This window comes from Cnephaeus nilssonii (assembly GCF_951640355.1).
Source record: "Cnephaeus nilssonii genome assembly, chromosome: 16".
In the NCBI taxonomy this organism is placed as follows: domain Eukaryota; kingdom Metazoa; phylum Chordata; class Mammalia; order Chiroptera; family Vespertilionidae; genus Cnephaeus; species Cnephaeus nilssonii.
Genome location: NC_137087.1, coordinates 41,423,914 through 41,451,448, shown reverse-complemented (window position 1 = coordinate 41,451,448; position 27,535 = coordinate 41,423,914). Strand labels below are relative to the sequence as shown.

Genomic DNA, 27,535 nt, shown 5'->3' with positions numbered 1-27,535 from the left:
TAAATGGAATAATGGATGTGAGTGCAGCCCAGAGCTCCCTCCCAGGCTTGGTCGAAGGGCTAGCTGCCAGCTGGGGCCACGTCGAGGGTCCCGCTGGAGGTTCCCACCCCAGTGCAGCCTCCATCTTCCTTGGTCTGTAGATGTCTCTTGGCCACTGCCCTTCCTGCCTTTGTCTTGCCCTCACATGTCTCTGCTCCCTGTGGGGAGGAGCAGGAGGGTAGCTGTGTCTGTTCTCTCTCGTCCCACTCCTCTCAGAAGTCATACAGTCAGCAACGGGCCCCCTTCCCTCCTCCTCTCCCTGGGGTCTCAGATGCCCTAAGAGCCTCACTTGCCATGCCTTGGAGTAGTTGGCATGTGGGGGGCATGCACTGGTGAGGAGACTAAGAGATGATCCGGTCCAGCCTCTGCATTTGACAAATGAGGAAACTGAGGTCCAAAGAGGGAAGTGATGGAGCCACGTCCCTAACACATTTCAGCTCCTTCGTGCCAAATCTAAGCAACGTCCTGCTCTCCTCGAAAGCTCACAGGGGATCCTCATGCCCCAGGTCAGGACCACACACTCCAGCACAGCTTCTAAACCCTCTCCTGAGTCCTTTCCACAAAGCACCCCTGTTTTGGTCATTGGTTGTTGTGTGGCCAAGTACCTCAACATAGAGTGGCCCAAAAGAACAATAAACATCGGTTGTCTCACAGTTTCTCTAGGTGGCTGGGTGGTTCTTGCTTGGGGTCTTTCACGAGCTTGCAGTCATGATGTGGGTTGGGGCTGTGTCTTGGTCTGTTTGGGCTGCTGTGATAAGCGTTCCATAAATTGGGCAGCTTATCACAGTTCTAGAAGACGGGAAGTCCAGGATCCCGGTGCCAGCAGATGCAGTGTTTGGTGAGGGTTTGCTCCCTGGCTGGGTCCTCACGTGGCGGGAGGGGCCGAGGAGCCCTCTCAGAACTCTTTTATGAGAGCACTGACCCCATTCACAGAGGGCCCGTCCTTCATGACCTAAGCACCCCCTATAGCCCCCACTTCCTAATGCCGTCGCGTTGGGCATGAGGATTTCAACACCTGAATTTGGGGGCGGGGACACAGGCATGGAGACGGCAGCCGGCAGCAGCATCTGCAAGTGTGCTGAGGCTGGAGGACCCACTCCCATGAGGACTCGCCCTCATGGCTGGCAAGCCGGTGCTGGCTGCTGGCTGGAGGCCTCAGTGCCTCTGCATGTGGGCCTCTGCTTGTGTCCCGATGGCATTGTGGCCGGCTTCTCCCGGGGAGAGTGATCTGAGAGAGAGAGAGTGAAGAGGGAGCTGTGTAAAAGGGTCTTTTATGATCTAGTCTCTGAAATTGCCCGTCACTTCTGTCATATTCTCTTCTTTAGGAGTGAGGTCCTAAATCCCACCCACAGTTAAGGGGAGAATTAAGCTCCATCTTTGGAAGAATTTGTGGACACCTTTTAAAACCACCACGGAGCTCCCGTCGGCACAGCCCAGCCATGTCAGACTGAGTGCTGCTGCCCCAGCCCACTGCCTTGCTCCTTCCTGCCTCTGGGCTTTTGCACACGCTGTTCCCTCTGTTTAGAATGCGCTTCCCTCGTTTCCCTTCCCTGTCTGGTAAACTCTGACTTACTTTCCAGGACCTGCTTCAGAGTTCCTCTCCTCCCCCCCAGGTAGAGCTGGTCACTTGCTTCTCTGAGCTCGCTCATCTCTCTGGAAACACTGCCCTTCCCATGATGATTGCAGGCGGGAGTGTAAGTCTTTGTAGTATCCCCGGCAGGTGGTCAGCTCTCCCCACACAGGCTGAATGAGGGAATGGATTTTGTTCTCTGCTTTTCCGTGTGTCCTCCAGGGGCTGCTTGTGTCTCGGGGTATTCTGTGCGTTGCGTGACCTCTGCTTGCGTGAGCCCAGCGGTCACTGAGCATGTTGGGGCTCCATCAAGGCTGTGTAGGGCTCCCTAGTTACTGTGACCATGAGCCCTGAGTGCGGGCCACCTCATTGGCCTCTGTGGCTTGCTCCCAGGGAAGTAATTTACCTGTTAGATTACTCTGCCCAGCATCCCACGGAAGAAGAGGGAGAGAACAAGCCCACAGACCAAGGGAACAATAGAGCCAGCATGGGCGGTGCGGCCATGGTAGTAATTACTTGTCTAACATGAGGAAACTGCTGGCCCATAGACGCGCAGCCAGGAGGTGGGGAGCTGGGACTCGAGCCGGCCTTCCTGGGCTCAGGGCATGTGCACTCTGCTGTGGAGTTTCTGTTTTGTTGTCTCAGCAGAAAAACCCAGACAGAAGGATGGAAGCCCCACTAGTTCAGGGGACAGTGGCGGGTGTGTGTGTGTGTGTGTGTGTGTGTGGGGGGGGGGGGTCATGTTCCCAGGGCTCGCAGTGGAGCCTGAGGCTCATATGGAGAATGGCTGATGGGAAGGAGATGGTTGAGGCCTGAAGGGCCTGGCCCAGCAGAAGGGTCAGGGGGTCTGGGGCCGCCTGACATTGAGTCCCACGTCAGGACAGTCATCCCTGGCTGCAGTGTCTGATGCAGGGCTCTCTGCAGCTGCCTGGGTCCCCGTCCTGGTCAACCAGGGTAAATGTTTAGGTTATTTTGGGTAAACTATTTAGGTTACCTCCTCTGCAAAGTGGGAGATGGTTCCCCCTCCAGGCCTGCTGTGCAAGGGGAAGCTCGGGGACCTGACTTCCCGGGTTCACCTTCTGAGGCCACCACCTGCCAGCTGTGTTCTCTTAAAGAAGCTGCTTAACTTCTCTGAGCCTCCCTTTCCTCCTTGTGAATGGGGGTGGGCATAGCCTTTTCCCACGGTCAGTGTGAGGGGCAGGTGCACTCACACACGGGAGATGCTTGGCAGGACGGCTCGGGGGGACATGCTCAGAACACGATGGCAGTTCGTCCCACTGCTGTGGGAAGGGAAGGGACATTTGTAAAGGTCTGTAGTGAAGAGGTCGAGAGAGGGATGGAGAAACAGGTGGACGGTGCCAGAGGCCCAGTCTTGCCAGAGGAGCTGGAGGAAGGGTCCAGAGCTGGCCTAGGCTCGCACAGGCCAGAGATTTGCAATGCCTCCTCCCTCACATCGGGACATTAATGGGGGGCGGTGATGAAATCCTCAGTGATCCTGCCCTCCGAGCCACAGGGCAGGGTCGTGGCCCTGCAGCCCCTAGGCCAGCGTACTCCAGTCCCTGTGTGGGCCCAGGTCTGTGTGGTGGCTCTGCTGCCTGCTGTCCTGAGAGGGATCTGGAGTCAGACCCAGCCTGGAGTTCAGGACCTGGGGGCCACCTACTGGCGGGTTACCTGGGGCCAAAGGTGCTTCCTTACAGAACGTGAGCCTTCGGTGCACTCACCACAGATCCCAGGGTGGCTGTGGGTCCCTCGAGAAGCCCGTCTCTCCTTTGCCATCGCCTTTGCATCCCTGGAGGGTGCCACAGAGGCTGAGCTGACCTCTGTGAGTGTGTGTGGGGGGGGGGGAGGCAGGTTGGGGTCTGGCAGAGCTGGTCACCCATGCCCCAAGCTTCTCCCTCCAGTTGCAACCCCTTTGCCCAGAGAATGGGAGGTGGCTGGGCACCGAGCTCCAGCTCATTCATTCATTCATTCATTCATTCATTCAAATGCTTACCAGGGAGGAGCGTTTGTGTGTCAGGCACTGTCCCAGGGGCCGGGATGCCGCTGTGACTGGTCCCACTGTCTGGCCCCCTCCGCTCCCTGACTCATCAGGGCTCTCTGGAGAAGCCTCTTCTGACCAGTGTCTCCCTCTGGCTCGACCCTCACAGGGACCTGAGTGAGAACGCCATCCAGGCTGTCCCCAGGAAGGCTTTCCGTGGAGCTACAGACCTCAAAAACCTGTGAGTCCAGGCCTGGGGCGGAGAGGGACGGGGGCCACGGGGCCACCCCTGCAGTATTCTCGTGGGTCTCCCCGAGCCCTGGCGTCCGGGCAGCCAAGGAGCTGGTCTCTGGTCTGAGGTGGCAGTGCCCGCATGGTTTTCTGGAGCAATCTGGAGTGGGAGGAGACGGGCAGCCTTGGAGGGCTGTGGGCTGCTAGGGTGATGTTCTCGGTCCACTTGAACGGACAGTCTCCGTGCCCTTGCCCTTCGGGAGACTGGGGAGCTGGGCTTGAACCTCCTCTTTCAGGCACTCACTGGATAAGCTGCTGCAAGTCCGTTAGCTCCCGGAGCCTCGCTATTTTGTGTTGTGAAATGAGGATGTCACACTCCCTTCACAGGCTTGTTCTGAGGTTTAAACGAGACGTGGCAAATGCCTGGCGTGCTTGTCTCTCCCGACACCCCCCCCCCCGGGCCCCCACCCGTGCCGGTAGCAGCCATTGGTGATTGATCACCGCGTTCTTTCCCAAGGAGCCCGGGTCCCCGCCCAGCTTCAGTGTGTTCTGAGAGCGGCGCTCCGGGCGGCCACAGCGAGGCAGCCCCCTGGGCCCTGGGGCTGGGCTCTGCCCGGGCTCTGGCCGCCATGGCTTCTGTGACAGACTCACTCCCCAGCTGCCAGCACCTTCTAGGTGGTCTCCACAACGGGGTGGGGGCCTGCGCCCCAGGAGAGAGGCAAGGTTAGGTAGAGGAATCGAAGAGAACTCTTATTGACATTTATCGTTTTAACAAAAAATAAGGAATCATTTAAGCTCTTCCTACCTACTGTTAAGCTCTTACTGTTTGGATGGACACATTTGTACTGAACAAAGGAGGGGGTCAGGCCCTTTTAGAAGAAAACGGAATGGAGTGCTTGGTAACGATGTGTGGACGCTGCTCTCAGCAACGTGCTGTCCTCTTCACACCCTGCCTGTGCTTCACAGACAGCTGGACAAGAACCAGATCAGCTGCATCGAGGAGGGCGCGTTCCGGGCTCTGCGGGGGCTGGAGGTGCTGTAAGTGACACATGGGAAGGAAGCAGAGGGGCGAGTCCGGCCGGCCGACGCAGGTGCCGGCTGGGGCTCAGGCAGCGGACGGGGGACTCAGGCAGCGGGTTGGGGGCTCAGGCAGCGGGCGGGGGCTCAGGCAGCGGGCGGGGGAGCTCAGGCAGCGGACGGGGGGGGGGGGAGGGGACTCAGGCAGCGGGTTGGGGGCTCAGGCAGCGGGCGGGGGGCTCAGGCAGCGGGCGTGGGGCTCAGGCAGCGGGCGTGGGGCTCAGGCAGCGGGCGGGGGGCTCAGGCAGCAGGCGGGGGGCTCAGGCAGCGGGCGTGGGGGCTCAGGCAGCGGGCGGGGGGCTCAGGCAGCGGGCGGGGGGCTCAGGCAGCGGGCGGGGGGCTCAGGCAGCGGACGGGGGGGAGGGGACTCAGGCAGCGGGTTGGGGGCTCAGGCAGCGGGGGGGGGGGGGGGGGGGCCTCGAGAGCACAGGAGGCAGGAGACGTGGGAGGCGGTGCAGGGCTCCAGGACGCATGCTCGTGGGGTCATCGTGCCCGCAGGAGCATGACCCAGGTTTACCTGCTTATGAGGACACCCAGGGCCATGGTGGCGTCTTCCAGGAGCCTTCAACACATGGCTGTCTAACCCCGCCCTTCTTTAAGCCAGCCACGCCTGCGCCTGCCCCTCTCCTGGCTCCTTCTCCCGGCCTCCCGGCCTCGAGGCTGTGGTGCTCAGGGCTCTCCTGATCACTGCCGCCGCTCAGGGCTTTCCCTGACTGACCGCGGCTCTGTGTCTCTTTCCCTGACCACTGCTCTGTGTCTCGTGCTCTTTGGCATAGCACCCCCCTCGCCCCCGCCACCCCGGTCCCGCCCAGAGCTGGCCCAGCTTGAGGGTGGGCTGTGGAACAGTGTGAGGGTCTGCCTGTTGGTCAGGGAGAAGCCCTGCTCTCCCTCCCACGAAGATCCTGCTGGACAGACGCTAATGGACTCTGGTTTCCCCACCAGGACCCTGAACAACAACAACATCACCACCATCCCCGTGTCCAGCTTCAACCACATGCCCAAGCTGCGGACCTTGTGAGTCAGCCCGGGTGGCCGGGAGGACAGCCCCGAGCCGGCGGTGCCCGGCAGTGGGGAACGGGGTGCAGGCTCCCACAGGCAGGGGAGCGGCTCCTTCCTGCAGCCCCAGTGGCCAGCCAGGGGGGGGGGTTGCTAATTGGGGTTCGGGTCAGAGGAGGTAATCTGAAAAGAAAGGAGGCTGAGTGTCATTTATATTTGATTTTTCCTTGGAAAACCAATGATTTCTTTTTGTGCTTGAAAATGAGTTATGTGACTTGGGTCAGTGGTTCTGTATGAGTTCAGGGAGGTGAATCCACATGAGCCAGGCAAAATCCAGTCCAGGGGTGCCCCGAGCATGCTGGGGGGGGGGAGGGGCAGCGGCGGGGAGTTGCCTGCTGCTGCCCACAGTCCCCAGGTTGGAGCTGCGGGCTGACTGCGCATGGACTGTGCTTGGTCCAGTGCAGTATGGGGCTCGGCCCCTCCCGGGTAGAGGGTTCCCACTCTTTGGCCAGGGTCTGGGGGCCCCAGGTGGGTTGTGAGCGTCCCTGTCCCCCTGCAGCCGCCTGCACTCCAACCACCTGTTCTGCGACTGTCACCTGGCCTGGCTCTCGCAATGGCTGAGGCAGCGGCCAACCATCGGGCTCTTCACCCAGTGCTCGGGCCCCGCCGGCCTGCGTGGCCTCAACGTGGCCGAGGTCCAGAAGAGCGAGTTCAGCTGCTCAGGTGGGTGCAGGCCCAACTGTCCATCTCCACTGCCCATCACCTGCCTCCTGCTGCCTCCCCCTAACTTTCCCCCATTACTTCCTGTCACCACCACACATTGACATCTGGCACATTCATCACCTCCTGTCCTCCTCCATCGCCTTCAAGACCACCCACCATCTCCTTCTGCACCCATTTTCTGTTCCCATCCACCACCTGTCTCTAGTCATCACCTCCTTCCTTTACCCATCACGTTCTGTCGTTATCTGTCACCTCCTGTGTCCACCCATCTCCCCCTGCTGTCCATCCATTATCTCCTGTTCCCACCCATAGCCTTGTCTACACATATCATCTCTTGCCTTCACTCCTTTGTCCCTCCTGCCACAGCCATCTTCTCTTCCTGTCCCCCCACTACCTCCTCCCACATTGTCCCTTTCTGTCCCCCACTCCTGTCCCTCAACCCTCCCCTCCCCTCCCACCCCTTGCCTCCTCCCATGCCACCCTTCCCTCCTGTGACGGCCTTGTCTGAAAAGTCATTGAACTGGCCCATCTAGCCTCAGCTGTGAGAGCCCCCACCTGCCCACCCCACTTCCTTTCTAGCCCCTTCCGTCTCCATATGCAGCTAGAAGGACCTGGAAGGACCCCCACGTCTGGGCAGGTCACTGCTGCCTGGTGCTCAGCAGCCCCTGGGAGAGTCCAAGCTGTCCTCAAGCTCGGCGAGGCCGGGGAAGGGTCATCTCAGCCGCCCCCTGCCGCCCTTTGGCCTTGTCACTCAGTGTGTCCCAGCTGGGCCCGCCTGGGCCCCTTCCTGGAGCATCTGCCTCCCACCCCAGCCTTCTCACAGGCCGGACCTATTGGCACCCCCTCCCGCCTTGTTGTTGCCTGACCCCAGGCACATGGACTATGCGGTCATGGTTTCTAACACTGTCCCCAGCACGTTGCCTGTGCTTGGCACAGAGAGGTGCTCAAGAAAGGCTTGCTGAGTGCGTGAACGGTTCAGATTCCCAACAGAGGATGGGGGCTGCCCATTTCTCCCAAACCAGTGACAGCCTGCCAGCCGGTTAGAGCCCTGAGGGAGAAGTGTCTACTGGGCCCGGCTGCCTCTCCCCCATGTGAGGCTCCCCCCTCCTCCCCCACAGCACTGGCAGCACCGAGGCTGCTCCTGAGCACTGCTGAGCTGAGGGCTGCGGTGTGTGTGTGTGTGTGTGTGTGTGTGTGTGTGTGTCTGTGTACAAGAATATGAGTGTGGCTCAGTGGTTGAGCGTCAACCTATGAACCAGGTTAGATTCCCAGTCAGGACATATGCTTGGTTTCCGGGCTTGATTTCCGGTAGGGAGCATGCAGGAGGCAGCTGATCAATGATTCTTTCTCACCATTGATGTTTCACTCTCTCTCTCCCTCTCTGAAATCAATATATATACACATATACATTTGTGTGTGTGACTGTGTGAATGTGAGGGTGCACGTGGAGAGAGTGTATGACTGTATGTGTGAGTTTGTGTGTGTGTGAGTGTATGACTGTGTGAGTTTGTGCGTGTGTGAGCATGTGAGTGTGTGACTATGACTGTGAGTGTGTGCACAGGAGTGTGAGTGTGTGAGCGTGTGCACGTGTGTGCACACCTGGGTATGCACTTATGTGTGAGGAGCGCCAGGCTGATGCGCCCCTCTGAGTAACTGCAGCTGCCCCAGGTTTTAGGAGGAGGAGTGGATACTTCGCTGGGACAATTATTTTGAAATGAAACCTTTTTCTCTGCATTTGAATACCTTGGTTTCTATATTCAGGCATCCCCTCCCCCTTTCCTCCCCCGGGTCTGTTCCCCTGGCGACCCCTCTCCTGAGAAGGTGCTGCCACAATTTGCCAGAGGTCCTCATGACTTTGTCTTTTCTGATCTTGGCGCCCACCCTTCAGGGGAGCCAAGCAAAGGTTAGAGGTTAAATCGATGGTGGGAGTGTAAATTGGCTCAGCCACTTCTCACAACTGTTCAGCAGAATCTATGAAAGCCCAGCATATGTCTACCCGTGACCCTGCAACTCCTGCTAGGTGTGCACATATGCTCTGCCAACACGCATGTCCAAAAATATCCTTCTGTTTAGTCACTGCGGCAGTGACTCACTCACACACACACACACACACACACACACACACGTGCGCGCGCGCGCGCGTCCAAAAATGTTCACAGCAGCTCAGAGATGGAGACACCTCACATGTCCACCAACAAGAGAGTGGATTAACTAATTATGACTCATCTATGCAATAGAATACTAGTCATAGTTAAAAACAAAAACAACAACTACTGATACAGACACAAGGTCAAAGATTTTATAGTGAGCAAAAGAAGCCAGACACGAGAACCTGCTGTCTGATTTCGTTACGTGAAGTCCACCAACTGGCAGAACAAACCTTTAGTGCTGGATCTCAGAACAATGGTTACCTTGGGGAAGGGGGAGACGAGCCTTCGTCGGTGATAGAAATGTTACCTATTTGGGGGACAGTTCTGTGGGCATATTCATAAGTAGAAATCACCCAGCTATACACTTAAGACAATACCCTGTATATAACTTGTACTTCAGTTACAGTAATTCATCAGACACTGGGCTTCATCCTAGTTTCAGCACCTATCAGCTGTGTGAGTTTCCACAAATTAATTAATATCGAGGACTCTGTCTTCCCACCTGTAAAATGGGCACAATAATATCATGCTCCTCCAAGGTTGAGCAGTAAGATTAAAGGAGATACCACATGTACAACACTTACCACCACATGTGCCACGGAGTAAGTGCTAGGCAAGCGGAGTCCTGTCATCCTTTGAGGATGGACGAGGAGACGTAGGCTCAAAAGCGCTGAGTGACTTGGACGAGAACCTGTGGCTTCAGAATTCCGGCTAGGATTTCCTGGCATCGGCATCACACTTCCGCGCAGCACAGTCAGGTCGAGAATCAAGGTCAGCAAACATCTAGCAAGGTCCTCTCTGTGCCAGGTGCCCACAAGGTTACACAGGAGTTCTTGGTGATCTCTGGTTCATCCTCATCCAGAGAAACACCATGTGCCCGGTCCCTACTCGTCAGTCTGTATCTCAGGAGGGAGGTGCTGACGCGGGACACCCTGAGGTCACAGCCCACTGTTTCCGCAGGCCAGGGGGAGGCAGGGCACGTGCCCTCTTGCACCCTCTCCTCCGGCTCCTGCCCGGCCATGTGCTCCTGCAGCAATGGCATTGTGGACTGCCGTGGCAAAGGCCTCACCGCCATCCCTGCCAACCTGCCCGAGACCATGACGGAGATGTGAGTACAGGGCAGGACCAGCACGGGCACAGGCTCTGGGGCGGGGCCAGGCTCTGGGGCGGGGCCAGGCTCTGGGGCGGGGCCAGGCTCTGGTGGTCCAGGGAAGAGCCGGAGTGGATGCCACCCAAGGGCTTGCTTCAAGGTCCTTCGGTGCCGATGGGGAAGTCGGTGCTTGGCTGGCCGGCTCTCTGCCCAGGCTGGGCAGTGCTGGAGGGTGGGGAGGGTGCTCCTCTGTGGTCCATCTGTCCAACCAGCTGGGTGTCTGCTGGGACTGGTTTCTCAGTATTAGCATCCTCTGTGGGCCCCTTTCAGCCACGGCAGCCGGGGATAATGGAGCTCACACCTGCCTGTGCCCGCCTGCCCACTCCAGACAGTGGTTGGGAGCAGGACACGGGGACAAAGGGCATGGTTAGGCAGGTGAGCCCAGCAGGCAGCAGCCCAGACTGGGCGACCTGACCGGGGGGCCTCCTCTGTGCTCTCTACCCGCAGCCGCCTGGAGCTCAACGGGATCAAGTCCATTCCCCCGGGAGCCTTCTCTCCCTACAGAAAGCTGCGGAGGATGTGAGCGCCTCCCACTGCTTCCCGAGAGTCAGCAGGGGCGGGAGGGAGACCCCGGACCTGGCAGGCCACAGCCCCGGGCAGGCCCTGCCTCTGTCGGTCCTGCCCCTGAGGTGCCTGTCGGTCCTGCCCCTGAGGTGCCTGTCGGTCCTGCCCCTGAGGTGGCTCATCTGTGACGTGGGATGGCAGTGGTGTGACCTCCTTGCAGGCTTGTCCTGAGGCCTAAATGTTGAGCCCGAGTCTGGCATATGGCCAGACTATCATCCTTCCATTTCAGCGTGGGCACCAATAGGAGGCACCATGGACATAAGAGGGGATGTTGGGGACAGCTGGGAGGTGGGGGAAAGCTGTCAGAACAGACCAAGGCCGGAGCGTCCCATCCGTGCATGACCTGGGACTGCACGGGGGGCAGTGGCTGTGGGTTTTCCTGATGGGTGGGAGAAGGGGCCCCTCACTTTTCTAATTTCGAAGCAGCCCCTGCCCTCCCATGGCACCTGGGAGGGGCAGGGGACCAGGCCCACGTGGTGGCCGCGGAGGGATTCAGCCGCCCTCTCTCTTACTCGCTGTGCAGAGACCTGAGCAACAACCAGATCGCAGAGATCGCACCCGATGCCTTCCAGGGCCTCCGCTCCCTGAACTCACTGTGAGTAGCGGTGCCAAGGCTCCTGCCGGGGTCCCGGGTGTCTCCCAAGGAGGCCGGCAGGGCCGGAAGCCCCTCCGGTGGGTGCTGGAGAGAGAGCACAGTCCTGACCCGGCCTCAACGGGTCTCCCTTCGGCTGCAAAGTCCAGGGTCGCTATGCCCAGCATCCCCTTCCCCGCTGGTGGACCCTCTGCCGCTGGGAGAGGAGGAGGGACTCAAGGACGGAGTGCGTGTAAAATCAGGCAGAGCTGTTGCCCTGGCGACCATGCTGCTCTCCCCACCACAGTGGGGATTTTCCCAGCATGCTTTGTGGCAGTCATGGGACTGGGCCCAGCGTTCCTGTTGGCCCTGCCTCCCACAGAGGCCCAGCACGCCATGCTCCTGAGCCTTCCCCAGGTCACCTACAACGGAGCACCCACCAGCTCCAGCGGTGACGTCTGCCACACCTGTGGCTTCCGTCCCCAACAAGCTCTGATCCCAAGTTGTAGGGAGGATGCGGAGGAAGCCTTTTCCTCCACCTCTCTCCAGCATTTCCCTTTCTCCAGGGTTTCCTGGGTGGGGGTGGGGGGTCTGTGAATCTATAAACGTCGTGCAGCATCAACATTTTATCTCGGAAAAATAAAAACTAAATTTAGCAGCACCAAAAAGAAAAGATTCACTCAGGAAATGTTACTTTATCTCTTTTTCCAAGAACCCCTGCTTGTCACACCCCCCCCCCCCGCCCCCATGTTCACCAAGCCCCTCACTCTCTGAGGTCCACGGCACGTTGTCTATGCAGAGTGCGCCTCCCCTTGGCGGGGGCCTTGTGCCACTCTTAGCAACAGTGTTTTCCCTGCCCCCGCCCCCCCACCCCCCCAGCAGCATGGACACAAGCTCAAGAAGATGAGGGTGCTGGGGAGTGGAGCGGGCTGCACCCCATCCCTGAGTGCCTTTTGTGGGCACCCTTTCCTCCTGGCATGGGGTCGGAGGCAGGGACCCTTGTGAATGGCGCCGCTTAGGGTGCTCGGTGTACAACCTGCACAGCAGTACGTGGGCCGCTGTCTGGGCGGAGATCAGGGCCCGGAGGGGGCTGCCAAAATGCAGGCTCTTCCTCTGAGCAGCGAGTGGGTCTCCTTCTCAGTTGGACGTGTCGGGAACGTCTAAATGGGCTCCTGTTCTTAACCCCCTGCACCCACTCCTGCCCCCTCACGCCTTTCTCCACCCAGCATTATTAACCGGTCAATAATTAAGCCGCATTACTAACCAGTTAATGATTAATCCGAAATACTATATTTCGGATTAATCATTAACTGGTTAATTTTCACTTTTTCTTTGATCACAAAATCCACATTACTAACCAGTTAGTAATTAATCCGCATTACTAGCCAGTTAATGATTAATCTGCTTTATTAACCGGTTACTAATCAATCCACATTAACCAGTTAATGCGGATTAATCATTAACTGGCTAATAATGTGGATTAATTACTAACTGATTAGTAATGTGGATTTTGTGATCAAAGAAAACATGAAAATTTCAAGAGAAACATCAAAAGTACTTTATTCAAAGTAATGTCTATTGCTAGCACTTTCCTTCCAAATAAAATAATGAGTTAAAAACTTCCCACAAATGCTCTTTTTTTGACACGAAATTTGACATTTTTAAGCGTCAAGATGCTAACATCTTCAGAAAATTTGACATATGAAGTTTTGAAGCTTGTTGTCAATACAACAAAATAGCATACATATCAAAGCACATACATATCAACATATGTGTAACCCCATCTATTGAAAAAAATCCACATCATTAACGGGTACACCTAGTAAGAACAGGGGATTCTTTCTTAATCACTCTACTGCCATCTGCTGGCCATTTGTTATAACAACTCTACAGAAGCACCCAGCCTGGTGGGCTGTCCTCTAACTCTCCCCTTCTGCTGCCTTTTCTCCAGGGTCCTCTATGGGAACAAGATCACAGACCTCCCCCGGGGTGTGTTTGGAGGCCTGTACAACCTACAGCTCCTGTAAGGACCCATCAGATGGTTGCTTGGGTGGGGCCCTGGGAGGGAGCCAGCATTCCTCTGGCCTTCCAGTCTGGCCTCTTCGACCTCTTCGGGGTGTGGGACTCACTGGAGGCAAGGAGCTTGGAGGATGGCAGAGGTAGTGGGGCTGTGAGAGGCTTTGGGGCTCTGCAGAGGCCAGAGAGGCGACGCGGACCGATGGCAGGAGGCCTGAATGAGAGGCTGCTGCAATGCAGGCTGGCCCTGAGGAGGTCAGCATGGCTGAGGAGCGCTGCCCACCACCAGGGTCACCCAGGCCAGCTCAGCCTCTTCGAACCATGCGAGTCCAAGCAAGGGCTCTCTCTCAGGACCCAAGAGGCATGGCGCCCATCTCAGCTTCCGGGGACCCCGCGGGACTCTAGGACGGAGGAGGAGCCTCCCCACGGCCTTTGGGAGGCGGCTTTGCCCCTGTGCTCTCTGGTTTCCGGGAATGCCAGGGGCACCTCTAGCAGTTCCTGAAAGAGAGAAGCGTGGGTGGCTAAGCTGGTCCCTCCCTGTGCACGGAGGAGGCAGGCAGAGGTCTCCACTCCTCTGTGCGGAGTGGGCACCCAGAGGGCCAGATCCCCGGTGCCTGCTTGGCGCCCAGGAAGGTGTCCAGGACGTGTTGGTGAGTCTGATGCTGTGCCTTCCCCTCACCACGTGGCCCTGGCTCTGCCCACAGGCTCCTGAATGCCAACAAGATCAACTGCATCAGGCCGGACGCCTTCCAGGACCTGCAGAACCTCTCGCTTCTCTCCCTGTACGACAACAAGATCCAGAGCCTCGCCAAGGGCACCTTCACCTCCCTGCGGGCCATCCAGACCCTGTGAGTGCCCTCTGCCCCCCCTCCGCCCAGCAGGTGGACCTAGGGGGAGGTAACAGCCTCCTGGCACAGGCAACGAGCTGTCTTGACCTGTGCCCTTCTCACCAGAATCATCTCTTAGGGAGGAAAGAGCGCAGGCACTGGGTTAGACAATCCTGGGTTCAAATCCCCGCTATGCCTCATATTGGCTGTGTGACTCTGGGCAAGTTAACTTGCTTCTCTGGGCCTCAGTTTACTTATTCATAAAATGAGGATATCATCTTCATAAGGTTGTTCTGAGATTAAAGGGGATGTTTGTATAGAGCTTAGCATATTGTAAATGCTTCTTAAGTGCTGGCTACAGTTAATAATAATAGTAATAATAATAATGCCCATTGATTCCAAGACACATGTTGTTTCCACATTAACAGCTCTGAAATTGGGGTGCATTGCAACGTGGATGGCATATCATTTAATTGACATTTTGTTCTTTTTTAATAATACATAAAATAAAAGCACATCTTGCAATTGATAATGTCTTAAATCAGATAAAATCTAGTAATGGCAATGATGATTAAAAATTAGAGAGCAATGGCACTAGGAATTTGTTCTAATCTTTTGTTATAGAATACTAGTGGCCCAATGCACGAAATTCATGCACGGAGTGAGGGGGTTCCCTCAGCCCAGCCTGCACCCTCTCCAATCGGGGACCCCTTGGGGGAATGTCTGACTGCTGGTTTAGGCAGCCATTGGTTCCTCACACTTCACCCAGATTTGGTTCTGATTGGTCAGTTTCTATGCCAGTCAGCATCTCTGGGCCTATCAATGGGGCCTGATCAGAAAGGCGGGGCTGATCAGCAGCACCGTGGAGGCCTGGAGAGAAATGGAGGCACAGCTGCTGGCCAGACTGGGAGAGAAAGAGAGAGAGGCAAGTGCTGATCAAAAGCTGCCACAGAGGCAACGGATCAGTCCCTGCTTCTCTCTTCAGGACTCTCTCTGGCCCTGATTCACAGCCCCCTCAGCAGTCAGTGCTGCAACCCAGTCAGGACTGACTTCTGGTTGGTCAAGCCTTGGTCCTTACTGGTCGTTACGACCCAGGGTTTTTCTATATTAGGATTACAAGCATATTAAAGGTGGTACTTTGACCTGCCCAGTACTCATCACCCAGCTTAACTCACGGCCAGTCCCCTTTCAACTACACTTCACCTCTTCCCTGCCTCCCAGGCATCATTTATCATCTATCACTTACCACTTCGCACATAGGTATAAAAGGCAAGGACTCTAAAAACACAACCGCATCATTATTGTTATATCTTAAAAATTTAAAAATTAATCCCTGGATATCGTCAAATATCTCATTACTGAATTTCCAAGTGTCTCAGACAAGTGACACAATTTTGAAGGCAATTGGTTGGAATCAGGATTTAAATTAGGCCTGTGCAATACAATTGGCTGGTCTTGGTTGATGCATTACTTCAGTTTTTAATCTATCGGTGTCCTCCCACTCCCTTGTTCCTTGCAGTTCGTGTGTTGTGTATACTGCCTTGTTGGTCCCGTGGAGTTTCCCGCGTGTGGACTTCCCTGGTTGTATTCCCCATGGCGTAGTTTCACACACTCTGTCCTGAGCACAGACATTTGCATCTAGGAGTTTGGCCAGGTTCCGATATTTTTTCCCTTTATTTTTTGGGCAAAATGACTTCATAGGTAGGACCGTGTACTTCACAGGAGGCACATGATGTCTGGCTGTCTGTCATTTTGTAATTCACACAGCCATTGATCTGAAGGCCTGGACCCATTCATTCATTAGGGGTCCTGAAATGGAGATGTTTGAATTCTAACGTTCCTTCTTCCTTTGATAATGTGGCTGTGGTTATGCTTTTAAAAAGAGTCCTTGTTTCTCGCTGGCATGCTTCTGTACAGGGGAATGTCTTGTCATCTATTGTTTGGTTAAACTAGGCACTTAGGTGGTGTCCTTCATTCTGCATCTTTTTAAAAAATATATATTTTATTGATTATTTCACAGAGAGGAAGGGAGAGGGATAGAGAGTTAGAAACATCCATCAGCTGCCTCCTGCACCCCCCCCACTGGGGATGTGCCCACAACCACGGCACATGCCCTTGACCAGAATTGAACCTGGGACCCTTCAGTCCGCAGGCCGACGCTCTATCCACTGAGCCAAACCGGTTAGGGCTCATTCTGCATCTCTAATTCCAGGCCCTGGAGTTTGACTCGATGTGTTGACCTGTGGGCCCGCTGATGTGCACTGAATGGGCATTTATTATTAATGGTGTCGTAGCCATTGTTGTCATTGGCATCCCCGCCACATTGTTTATCCGCTGGGCCGTGCTTTCCCTCAGATAACACCTGCACGGAGTCCTGCTCCCTGGGGACTCTGCGCTCGGCTGGGATGTCAGCCACGAAGACAAACTCATTAAAGCCCACGAACCTGCCCGCAGCCCACTCCTGCTAGTTAGTTCCCTTACAGCCAGGGAGAGGAAGGTGGCGCACCACGGGGAAATCCTGTCCAGAATGTGAACTTAGAGGTCACGGCCAGGGGCGGCCTGGAAATGGCCAGGAGGAGGCCGCCTGGGTCCCGGTGCCTGCTCTGCCAGCTCACCTGTGGCAGGACAGCAGTGCTCTGGCCTGGCTCCAGGTCACCCCTGCCTCCCTTCGTGTTTGTGAAATGTCCCAGGGCAGAGGGAGGGGCGGGTGAGAGCAGGAGCGGGAACAGGGAGGCCGGCGGGGGGAGTGTGGCAGGGACAGCTGGGGGCCCCAGAGCTGCCGAGCCCCTCCTCACTGTGATGCTGGGCAAGACTTCTCGGAGGGTGGTGGGCGCCCCCAGGCAGCGCCCCAGGTGGTGCGTGGCTTCCCAGGGCCAGCCCGGGCTTCAGGCTGAGAGCCAGCACAGAGGCCTCACGCACCCAGGTGGAGGTCAGCGCAGACCCGGAGCCCTCGCCCTGACCCCTGACCTGCCCCTTTGGACAGGCACCTGGCCCAGAACCCTTTCATCTGTGACTGTAACCTCAAGTGGCTGGCCGACTTCCTGCGCACGAACCCCATTGAGACCAGCGGGGCCCGCTGTGCCAGCCCCGGGCGCCTGGCCAACAAGCGCATCGGGCAGATCAAGAGCAAGAAGTTCCGGTGCTCAGGTAGCTGCCTGCCCCCCTGTCTGTCTTCAGTTTGCTCGGGGACCGAGACGCTTCCTGGCGGGCTCTAGCAGGGACGTCCCAGGGTGTGGGCCCCAAATTGTGGACTTGGATCTGAGCGGTGTTCGGCCCCACCCCTGTTCTACTGAAGCCTGGGGAGGGGAGGTCCCGAGGGAGGACCCAGACAAGGACCCAGGTCCTCTCCCCGCAGGCCAGTTCTCTTAGGCCACTTTCAGCCTCCTAAGACCCTCGGAGGCCCGGGACCCTCCCAGTGAGAGAGTGGCCTCCTCCAGGTTCGGAGGCAGCAGAAACAGGCTCGGGTGGGGGACGGGGTGGTCCAGCTTCTGAGCCTGGATTCTGGTCGGAGGCCTGATGCCCCCATCCCCATCTTGTGCCCGTGCACGGGAGAGTTCCCATGGCTTTGGCACTCCGAGAGGTTTAATTGGGTGTGGTGCTGTCCCGGCATTGGCCTGGGCAAGGAAGGGCTTCTCCACACAGGGGCTGGGCAGACGGGCCCTGATCTGGGACCCCAGCCTTGTTCCTGGGGTGCGTCCGGCTGGGCAGTGGGCCTGGGGCCTGGGCTTTCTTGCAAGTCCTGGCCGATCCCACTAACATCATGGTGTTTCCCTTTGCAGCCAAAGAGCAGTACTTCATTCCAGGTGGGGAAGCGGGGGAACCAGGGGCCGTCTGGGTGAGACGGTGGCCGTGGGTGGGCAGGAGGCTGGGGCGGCAGGCTGAGGGGGCTGGGCGAGCCTGCCCCGGGCCCTCAGCCCCGGCCCCTGCCATCTCACTGCAGGCACGGAGGATTACCAGCTGAACAGCGAGTGCAACAGCGACGTGGTCTGTCCCCACAAGTGCCGCTGTGAGGCCGGCGTGGCCGAGTGCTCCAGCCTGAGGCTCACCAAGATCCCTGAGCGCATCCCCCAGTCCACCGCCGAGCTGTGAGGGCCCCAGCCCCCCGCACCCCGCACTCACCCCCTGCCCCTGCTACCCTCCCTGCGCCTGCTCCAGGCTTCCCTCTGGTTGGGCTCTGTTTTGGGGGCCACTCGAGACCCAGCATGACAGCCGCTGGCTTTGCAGGAAACGGCCCCCTGTGGCCCCTTTGCTTGGGACTCACAGCCCTCCTCACTCCTGAAGCTTTTCTGGCATCCAGGGCCGATCGCCAGCCTGAACCAGGGGTGCCTTCTCGCAAGGATGCTTTGGCCATTTTGGGGGGACATGATTTCATTAGCTGAAGTTGGGGCTTAAGCTGTCCTTTAACTATTTCTTTTCTCTGTCTAAAAATATAAATTGGCGCACATATATAGCTGTCCCAAAAAAGGTATACACACATGGAAACATTATAAAGGCGGTGTTTCTTTTTTTCTTTTTTCAAAAAATATATTTTATTGATTTTTTACAGAGAGGAAGGGAGAGGGATAGAGAGTTAGAAACATCGATGAGAGAAACATCGATTCAGCTGCCTCTTGCACACTCCCTACTGGAGATGTGCCTGCAACCAAGGTACATGCCCTTGAGCGGAATCGAACCTGGGACCCTTGAGTCTGCAGGCCAGCGTTCTATCCACCGAGCCAAACCGGTTAGGGCAAGGCGGTGTTTCTTAAAATACATTTTATTTTTAAAATTGAGCCATCAGCTGTTAAAGTGGTTCTGTATTTTTGGGGGACACCCTGTACACGCATGATACGTACACACATGCCATTTATGTGTGTAAATTTTCATAGCACTTTTAACGTTAAAAACATCCCCATGCACAGCTTCCCTCCTCCCAGCTCCCGCACTCGGCCCGGCCTTCCTTTGAAATAGGGTCCGTTTGCTTTGCCGGATAGATTCTCCTGGGGGTCCCCTTTGTCAAAGATATTTCAAGGTCTGTCATTTACGGGTGTGTAAGTGCCCTTGATTGCCTCTTACAGGCGATTAAACAACAATGAGATCTCCATCCTGGAGGCCACTGGCATGTTTAAAAAGCTCACCCATCTGAAGAAAATGTGAGTTGCCCGTTGGCGGGAAGGGTGCGGTCAGGACGCTGGCCTGGGATGGAGCAGGAAGGTTCTGGGTGTCGGGAGCTCCCACGGTGTAGGGGGGCAGGGCTCCTGCGCACAGGGATTGGGTGTAGGAAGGGGGTCGGGGGTCCTGAGCTCCGTCATCCTCCCGCCACCTCCCCTCCCAGCAATCTGAGCAACAACAAGGTGTCCGAAATCGAAGACGGGGCCTTCGAGGGCGCTGCCTCCGTGAGCGAGCTGCACCTGACCGCCAACCAGCTGGAGTCCATCCGGAGCGGCATGTTCCGCGGCCTGGACGGCTTGAGGACCCTGTGAGTGTGTGGGCCGGGAGCGGGGTGATGGCGGGACGTCGGTAGGCAGAAGCCAGAGTGTGGGTGTCTGCGTTAAAGGGAAAGGAAAGGAGGGTGGGAGGCCCCCCTCCCTGGCCCCAGTTCGCAGGAGGAGGGACTGCAGTGGGCCCAGTGATCGATGGTGGTGCCTGTGGCGAGGCCTGTGCCTTGTTCCCTGGGCTGTGGGGCCGGAGCCTGGTGAAGGGGTGGAGGGAGGCGGGCCTCCTGGAGGTGCCCTCTCCTTGGCCTGTGGTCAGGCTGCAGGCGCACAGCACAGCACGTGTGTTCCATTCGGGAGCGCCGGCTCGCCTGCAGCAGGAGCGGCTGGGTGGCCCCCTGGTGGGACACGGCAGAGGAGACTCCGTGGGTGTGGGTGGGCGAGCAGTAATGGGGATTCTGGGGTCCCATGAGCCCGGAGCCCCCCAGAGCTAACCAGACATCAGACCCAGTACAATCCTGGGGTCGCCTGCCCCTCCTCTCACGGTGCGGTGGGCCACCCTGCCCGGCAGCACCGGCTCCTCGGTGGTCATGCGGACCCTTAGCGTGTCCAGTAGGCAGTGCCGTCCAGGCGGACTTGCCGCAGTGACGGAAACGCCCCACGTCTGCGTTGCCCGACACCATCGCCCCCAGCGGTGTGGAGTACCTGATGTGTGGCTAGTGCTACTGAGGCACTACATTTTGAATTTCATTTCCTGTTATTTTGAATTTTATTTCCTGTGGATGTATATTTTTTCTATCGATTTCAGAGAGGAAGGGAGAGGGAGAGAGAGAGAGATAGAAACATCAATTATGAGAGATAATCATTGATCGGCTGCCTCCTGCACGCCCCCTACAACCCTTGGCTGGAATTAAACCCAGGATCTCAGTCCACAGGCTGACGCTCTAGCCACTGAGCCAAACCAGCCAGGGCGAATTTCATTTCCTTTTAATTGATTTAAATCTAAAATAGCAACCTGTGGCGAGTAGCGACTGTGTTGGGCAGCACGGGTCTAGACGCCCTGCCTGGCGTTCGAGCGGCCCTGCAGCAGGCTCTGGCTTTGTTCCGCGCTCGCGTGGAGGTTGAGTAAGGTCCGTGGATGTAGGAAGGGGCTCTCTGGGGATTTTTTCCTATTTTACAGAAAGTGGATTTTATTATTTGCTGTGTGTTGCAGTTTGCTTTTCCCTTGCGAACAGAGTTTGGCCGCTTTGCCGGGCTGTCAACCTTGTATTTGTTGAGTGAGGGTGTCGAGCAGTCCCCGGGGTTCTGTCTGAGGAGGACTTGGGTGGGAACAGAGGCGAGGGGAGGGCTGGCGAGGGACAGAGCAGAAACGCCGTAGCCCCTCCACCCTGCAGGAACAGTATGTGTGTGTATACCTGCCTACACACACACACACACACACACACACACACACACACACACACACCTACGTGCATGCTTACATACAGACTTCTTCATGGACCCTAGAACACGTTTTCTTTAGTAAGCTGCTTTTTCCTGAAACACAACATGAGCACCTTTACAAATCATTCAAATGTCTTTTACAGCATCGCTGTGAATGGTATTGGAAATTTAGACTCTTTCTAGTGTTTAAATGATACGCAATGTTGTGATTAATGTATGTGTCGTGCAGTGCTGTGCCCACCCAGGATCACTCCCTTATGAGACATTCCCGGACGCAGGCTTGCTGCGGGGAAGCACACAGTCTTTCCAGGGCGGCCCCAAGTCGTTCCGCGCCGACCGGGGCGTGAAAATGCCGATCTGCCCACTCCCCTGCATCCGCCCGCACCCCTGCATCTGCCTGCACCCCTGTATCTGCCCACACCCCTGCATCTGCCCACTCCCCTGCATCCGCCCACTCCCCTGCATCTGCCCGCACCCCTGCATCTGCCCGCACCCCTGTATCTGCCCACTCCCCTGCATCCGCCCACACCCCTGCATCTGCCCGCACCCCTGTATCTGCCCGCACCCCTGCATCTGCCCGCACCCCTGCATCTGCCCGCACCCCTGTATCTGCCCACTCCCCTGCATCTGCCCACACCCCTGCATCTGCCCACACCCCTGTATCTGCCCACTCCCCTGCATCTGCCCACACCCCTGCATCTGCCCGCACCCCTGTATCTGCCCACACCCCTGCATCTGCCCGCACCCCTGTATCTGCCCACTCCCCTGCATCTGCCCACACCCCTGCATCTGCCCACACCCCTGTATCTGCCCACACCCCTGCATCTGCCCACACCCCTGTATCTGCCCACTCCCCTGCATCCGCCCACACCCCTGCATCTGCCCACACCCCTGTATCTGCCCACTCCCCTGCATCCGCCCACACCCCTGCATCTGCCCACACCCCTGCATCGCCTGACCCTGGGCAGCATCACTTATCATTATTATTATTATTATTATTATTATGTTTTTATTTTGTAGTTTGGGCAAAGATGTACTATCGCTTAAATGTCTTTGATTACTATTACGTTTGAACATGGTCTATGACTGCTCATAAACCATTTTCATTTCTTTCGGGAATTGCCTATCCTGCGTCAGGCTTGGGTTTCATTTTTGGTTGGGGAGGAGAACTGAGCCAGGTGTATCTGCACAGAGACTTGCAGCTATAAAGGAGGAGGAAGGTCATTCTAGATGGACATCCTAGCCAGGGACGGCAGGGCGATGCGGGCCCGGGCAGCAGGTCTGCAGGACCAGGTGCTGGTGTGGGGCCGGTGGACAGGCTCCAGAGGTCTGTGGGCACGCTAACGTGCAAAGCATTAACATAACTCTGTGGGCAGTTGGGAGGCCACTGAAGGCTTTGGCTGAAGAGGACACGACTGGGGTGAGGTTTGAGGAAAGTCTGGTGTTGAGGTGGAGCGTGGCCTGGAAGCGGGGAGGCACCGGGCACCCGGGGAGTGAAGGAGAGGGCCGCGGTGAGGCCGTGCGGGCCGGAGACAGAGGAGGGCACCGCTGAGGCGGAGGGTCTGGAGGGGGCGCAGGTGCTGGGGCTCAGTGCCTCCCGAGGCCAATCTGTGAACGCGCCGGTGGTGGCCAATGCACCCCTCGGGCAGATGGCCCCAGGGCACAGCGTGGGCTCTCCCACCCGCCCCAGGATGCTGAGGAACAACCGCATCAGCTGCATCCACAACGACAGCTTCACGGGCCTGCGCAACGTCCGCCTCCTCTCGCTTTACGACAACCAGATCGCCACCATCTCCCCCGGCGCCTTCGACACCCTGCAGGCCCTCTCCACGCTGTGAGTCCAGCCCTCGGCCCGCGCAGCCCTCGCGGCCTGGTGTCAGCATCTGCACCTGGGCGCCCGCCCACCCGCCATCCCGGGGCACGTCTCCCTGTTGTTACTTTAAAGGACAAACGCGGGAGTGCGTGGTCCCCGAGGTTTGCTGAGACCTGGGGCTCACCAGGCTGGAATGCTGCCCTGGGCGAGTGGGTGGCTGTTGGCTGGGGGAGTGTGGGTGGCTGTGTGAACAGTGCGTGGTGGGCAGGAGAGGGCTCTGCTGGGACAGCTGAGGCGGGCGGGTGTCTGCGCGGTCACACAAGCTGTCTCTTCCAGAAACCTCCTGGCCAATCCTTTCAACTGCAACTGCCAGCTGGCCTGGCTGGGCGACTGGCTGCGGAGGAGGAAGATCGTGACCGGGAACCCGAGGTGCCAGAACCCAGACTTCCTGCGGCAGATTCCCCTGCAGGACGTGGCCTTCCCTGACTTCAGGTGTGAGGAAGGTAACTCGGACGCCCCCCCCCCCCCCGCCGCCCCCTGGGAGGTGGGAGAGAGGGAGAGCTGGGCCAGGCCAGAGGGAGGGGAGTGGCGGGCAGGGCCCTGTGACAGGCCCTTGAGAGGAGAGGTCGGTGGGAGGGAGGCTCTGTTGCTGGGGAGGAGCAAGGAGCAGGCAGCTCTTAATGCTGCACCCACCCTACCCCTGCCTGGTGGTGTTTTTGTGTGACATAAGAGCAATCATATGCTTATTGTTTTAAAAATGGGAAAATCTACACTAATAAAAGAGAAAGATGCAAATTGACCGTACCTTCATGACGCCCACCAGCCAATCAGGAGTGAGTTTGCAAATTAACCCAACAAAGATGGCGGGTTAATTTGCATACGCAGACACCGAGCAGCCAGGGGCGGGACACAGGTGTTCTGCACCGCCCCACCCGCTCGGGGCCTCTGGGCAGTGTGGGAAGGCAGAAAGGTGGCTCTGGGCCGGAGCGAAGGCGGTGCCAGCAGCCAGGGGAAGGAAGGCCCATTCTTGCACGAATCTTCGTGCATCAGGCCTCTAGTATGGATAATAAAAAAGCACGTAAACATTGCTCATTATCTGTCTTTCAGAAAAAGTCCCACTTAACGTATTAGTGGATGTTCTTGATATAAGTACATTTAGCCCAGAGGCCTGCCTCCTGGCTGCTCCAGTGCTGCAGGCTTACAGGTTCACACTGTCCCGCATATGCCATGGGTACAGAGCCCACCTTGCTCCTAACTGGTCTCCAGACCTGAGCAAGTTCGTTAACCTCTCTAGCTCTCAGTCAAGGAGAAATCCACCCGTTCCACGGATCTATTGGGAGGGCTCCTGTGTGCCAGGCCCCGCTCTGGGTACCAGGCTCCTCCAGTGAACAAAGAAGAGACACGTCTCTGTCCTCATACAGCCGAGGGGTGAGAGTGGCACTCCTCACTGCACTGCGAAGGAGACTGTGTTCCATAGTGTCTGGCACATAGTAGGTGCTCAAGAAAACGTGTGGCTGCCATCCTCTTCTCTGCTGTGCCCAGGGCCACCTTGGGTCTGAGGTAGAAGAGATCGATCCAAGACCTGTATTAACCTCCAAACAGGTCCAAAGGGCTTTGTCCCTGGTGGGGGCGGGGCACAGCCAAGAGGAGACTTTACGGCGCCTGAGGGAGGGTCAGAGAGGGGCTTCTGTTCTGAGGCTCTCCACAGAGGGCCCTGGATGCAGGAGGCACTAAGAAGGCCTGCCCCTCACTGACCTGGCTTCTTCCCCAGGCCAGGAGGAGGGGGGCTGCCTGCCCCGCCCCCAGTGCCCCCAGGAATGCGCCTGCCTGGACACCGTGGTCCGATGCAGCAACAAGCACCTCCAGGGCCTGCCCAAGGGCATCCCCAAGAACGTCACAGAGCTGTGAGTAGCCCGCGGCTGCTGCTGGGGAAGGTGGCAGGGCAGGTGGCAGCTGACTAGCAGCCTGGAGGTCGGGTCTTGCAGCAGACACTGGGGCCCAGAAGCCTCTGAGCTCTGCTTTGACCCCCCTCTGCAGTCCCCTGATGGCGTGAGTCACCCGTGGCAAGCGCTTCATTCCTTTAAATTACGCTCTGCCTTTAAAGAAGAAATAACATTACTGTTTTCACTTTACATCATCTCATGAGCAGTCTGCTCAGCAATGAAAACTTTCACAAAAGTAAAAGGACTTTTACTGGCTGCATAGTATCCCATCACATGACTCTGTGATGAACTGTATAACAAGCCCTCCTTTGCAGGATATTTAAATTGTTTCCATTTTTCTACTAACATGAATAATGCCGAGGTGAATGTCCCTTCAGTGAAAAGGCTAGCCGAGAGCGGTGCCTCGTTAGGGCTCTTGCTGCCTTTGATGGCCTTCCCGAAAAGCTGTCTCCTTTCTACTCCACTAGCCGTGTGGGCAACGGCCCGCCTGCCCTCCTATCAGCACTGGGTGTGGGGTGTACGTCAGGTTTGGTGTCTGAACTCATGTGGGCGAGGATGTGAATGGCAGGCAGAGGGTGGAGAGCCCGGCTTCTTCAACAGGCACTTCCTAGGGGAAGGCTCTGGTCAACCCCCGGCTCTACCTGTCCCCTGGGACTGGTCCCTCCGGGCCTCCGTAGCCGAGCTTTTCCCCATGGGGAGAGCATGAGATTTTCATTTTATTCTTCCATTACCAACAAGGCTGGCTATTTCTTCACACACACACACACACACACACACACACACACACACACATCAACCACTGCAGTCCTTGTCCAGAGACTCGCCCACCTCATCTCCTGCCCAGTTTTCTGTCGCAGTCGTCAGAACCCCAGTTTTCTCCTTGGTGCCTCATAGCCACTCTGAGGATGCTGGGAAAGCCACTTGACTTTCCTCAGTCTCAGTTTCCCAGCTGTACAATGGGGCTACTTGGTGTATTGAAGGGTGCCGAGCAGATCCAATGAGATGGGGGGTTGGTCACTTGGTGTGACAACAGAGTGACGGGTCAGGGCGAGGACAGCACTGATGCTGCTACTCGGGAAGCTGGAGCCATCCGGAGGGCTGCAGTGGGTGAGGGTCCTGAGCAGGGAGCCCAGCTGGGGCGTCAGCAGCCGGCCCTTGGGTCACTGCTTAGCGAGGATGGCTGGTGGCAGTGATGGTGGGGGAAGGAGGGCAGGTTTGAAGCTTCTTGAATCCCCAGCTCTACCCTTTGGGGAAGTTTTAGGAGAACTTTTGGTGGGCTTGGCTTTATGGACGATGACTTGAGTGGCAATGTATAGAGTGGGCCCCAGAAGGTTGGCAGGACAGAAGGCAGCTTCCCAGCAGCCCGGGAATGAACACTGGCAGTGCCCACAGATGGGGAGGAGGCTGAGAGGGCGAGACGGGGGAGCGGGAAGGGAGCCAAAGGAGGCTTCATGTCTCAGTGGCTTTTACCAAGGTTTTTGGGTGGCACCTGCCCAAACTGCCCAAAAGATGTATGTATTTTCTCCTCCAGTTAGCGATTCCGGGCCCTTGTGGTCTACAAGTAGGAGAGAAAGCGAGCGAGGAGGCCCTGGCTGCAGGGAAAGGTCCTCCCAGCATGGGGCAGGCGGAGATGGCGCACTAACTGTTGTGTCTTCTCCTGTAGCTACTTGGACGGGAACCAGTTCACGCTGGTTCCGGGACAGCTGTCCACCTACAAGTACCTGCAGCTTGTGTGAGTACCCAGGCGGCTTGAGGACCCCCAGACCTGCCTCAGAGGACAGGAGGGCCATCGGCATCTGACCCTGTGGCTCCAGCTTTACTGGAATTCCCTACAGACCCCACTTGTGGCTGATTCCCGTTTTTGTTTTTGTGGTTTTTTAATTTTTTTAAATTTTCACCCCTTCCTTCTGGGAACATCTGTGCATAGAGCCGTTCTGCCACCTAGTGGTCATGCTTTGGAATTGCATTGTTCCACACCATCTCCCCAAACAGCCTTCTAGGCTGATAATTATTGTTAATGCTGGTCAGCTTTGCAAAGGTAGGAGGCAGGCAGAAGTGGAGGGTTGTGGGAAATTTTTCAGTCCAACCTAAGCCCCCAAACCAAATATGAAATATGGGAGCTACAAATAAGTATCTGTCACTAAATTTTTCTTTAGACTAACATCTGTTTTTCTGTTTTGACCTCATGAAAAAATACAAGATAAATCTCAGGCCCTAGCTGGTTTGGCTCAGTGCATAGAGCATTGACCTGTGGACTGAAGGGTCCCGGGTTCGATTCCAATCAAGAGCATGTAACTCGGTTGCAGGCTCCTCTCAGGCTTGGGCCCTGATCAGGGCGCATGGAGGAGGCAACCAATCAATGTGTTTGTCTCACATCGCTATTTCTCTCTGTCTTTCCCTCTCTCTTCCATTCTCTCTAAAAACCAATGTGAAAATATCCTCATGTGAGGATTAAAAAACAACAACAACAAAACCCAAAAAACAAAATAAACCTCAGAATAAATTAGCTCCTCTTAGCCTTCTATCCTAATTAGCACCTCCTTTCATTTGCCTTTATCTGCTCATTGGCCAGATTCTACCAAAAAAGAAGTCCCTAGAACGCTCCATCTCAGTGGCTTGGAGCAGCGCTATGCCAAGTGTGGCCTGTGGGCCGGTAGTAGTCCAAACAGTGTTTGTACGAGGTCCACACTCCATAAGGAACTTGCACCGGAATGTGAACCCACATTTTGCTTCCTTCGTTGAGGAAGTCTCGCTGTGAAGAAAATGTTAGCTACAGTTAGTCGTGTTTAGTGTCCTAGGAGATCACATTTTGGCACAAGTTCCTTGTATGGAATATTCGGGTCAAGGACTGATTACTTAGAGTAGCACTGGCTTACAGATTTAAAACAAAATTTATATATATATATATATATATATATATATATATATATATATATATTTTTTTTTTTTTTTTTCATTGACTTCAGAGAGGAAGGGAGAGGGAGAGAGAGGGAGAAACATTAATGATGAGAGAGAATCATTTGATCGGCT

At 56.5% G+C, this 27,535-nt stretch overlaps 1 protein-coding gene across 1 annotated transcript in view; it reads left to right on the top strand.

Moving 5' to 3' along the window:
• SLIT1 (slit guidance ligand 1) overlaps window positions 1–27,535 on the top strand; it is a 153,188-nt gene that overhangs the window by 98,257 nt on the left and 27,396 nt on the right. The window contains exons 5-22 of the mRNA XM_079793488.1: window positions 3,757–3,828; window positions 4,785–4,856; window positions 5,838–5,909; window positions 6,451–6,614; window positions 9,725–9,872; window positions 10,362–10,433; window positions 11,002–11,073; window positions 13,001–13,072; window positions 13,770–13,913; window positions 16,876–17,039; window positions 17,672–17,695; window positions 17,833–17,977; window positions 18,950–19,024; window positions 19,207–19,350; window positions 22,440–22,583; window positions 22,899–23,065; window positions 24,334–24,466; window positions 26,169–26,237. Of these exons, the coding sequence (XP_079649614.1) occupies window positions 3,757–3,828; window positions 4,785–4,856; window positions 5,838–5,909; window positions 6,451–6,614; window positions 9,725–9,872; window positions 10,362–10,433; window positions 11,002–11,073; window positions 13,001–13,072; window positions 13,770–13,913; window positions 16,876–17,039; window positions 17,672–17,695; window positions 17,833–17,977; window positions 18,950–19,024; window positions 19,207–19,350; window positions 22,440–22,583; window positions 22,899–23,065; window positions 24,334–24,466; window positions 26,169–26,237 (1,953 nt within the window). The remainder of the gene's footprint in view (window positions 1–3,756; window positions 3,829–4,784; window positions 4,857–5,837; window positions 5,910–6,450; window positions 6,615–9,724; window positions 9,873–10,361; window positions 10,434–11,001; window positions 11,074–13,000; window positions 13,073–13,769; window positions 13,914–16,875; window positions 17,040–17,671; window positions 17,696–17,832; window positions 17,978–18,949; window positions 19,025–19,206; window positions 19,351–22,439; window positions 22,584–22,898; window positions 23,066–24,333; window positions 24,467–26,168; window positions 26,238–27,535) is intronic.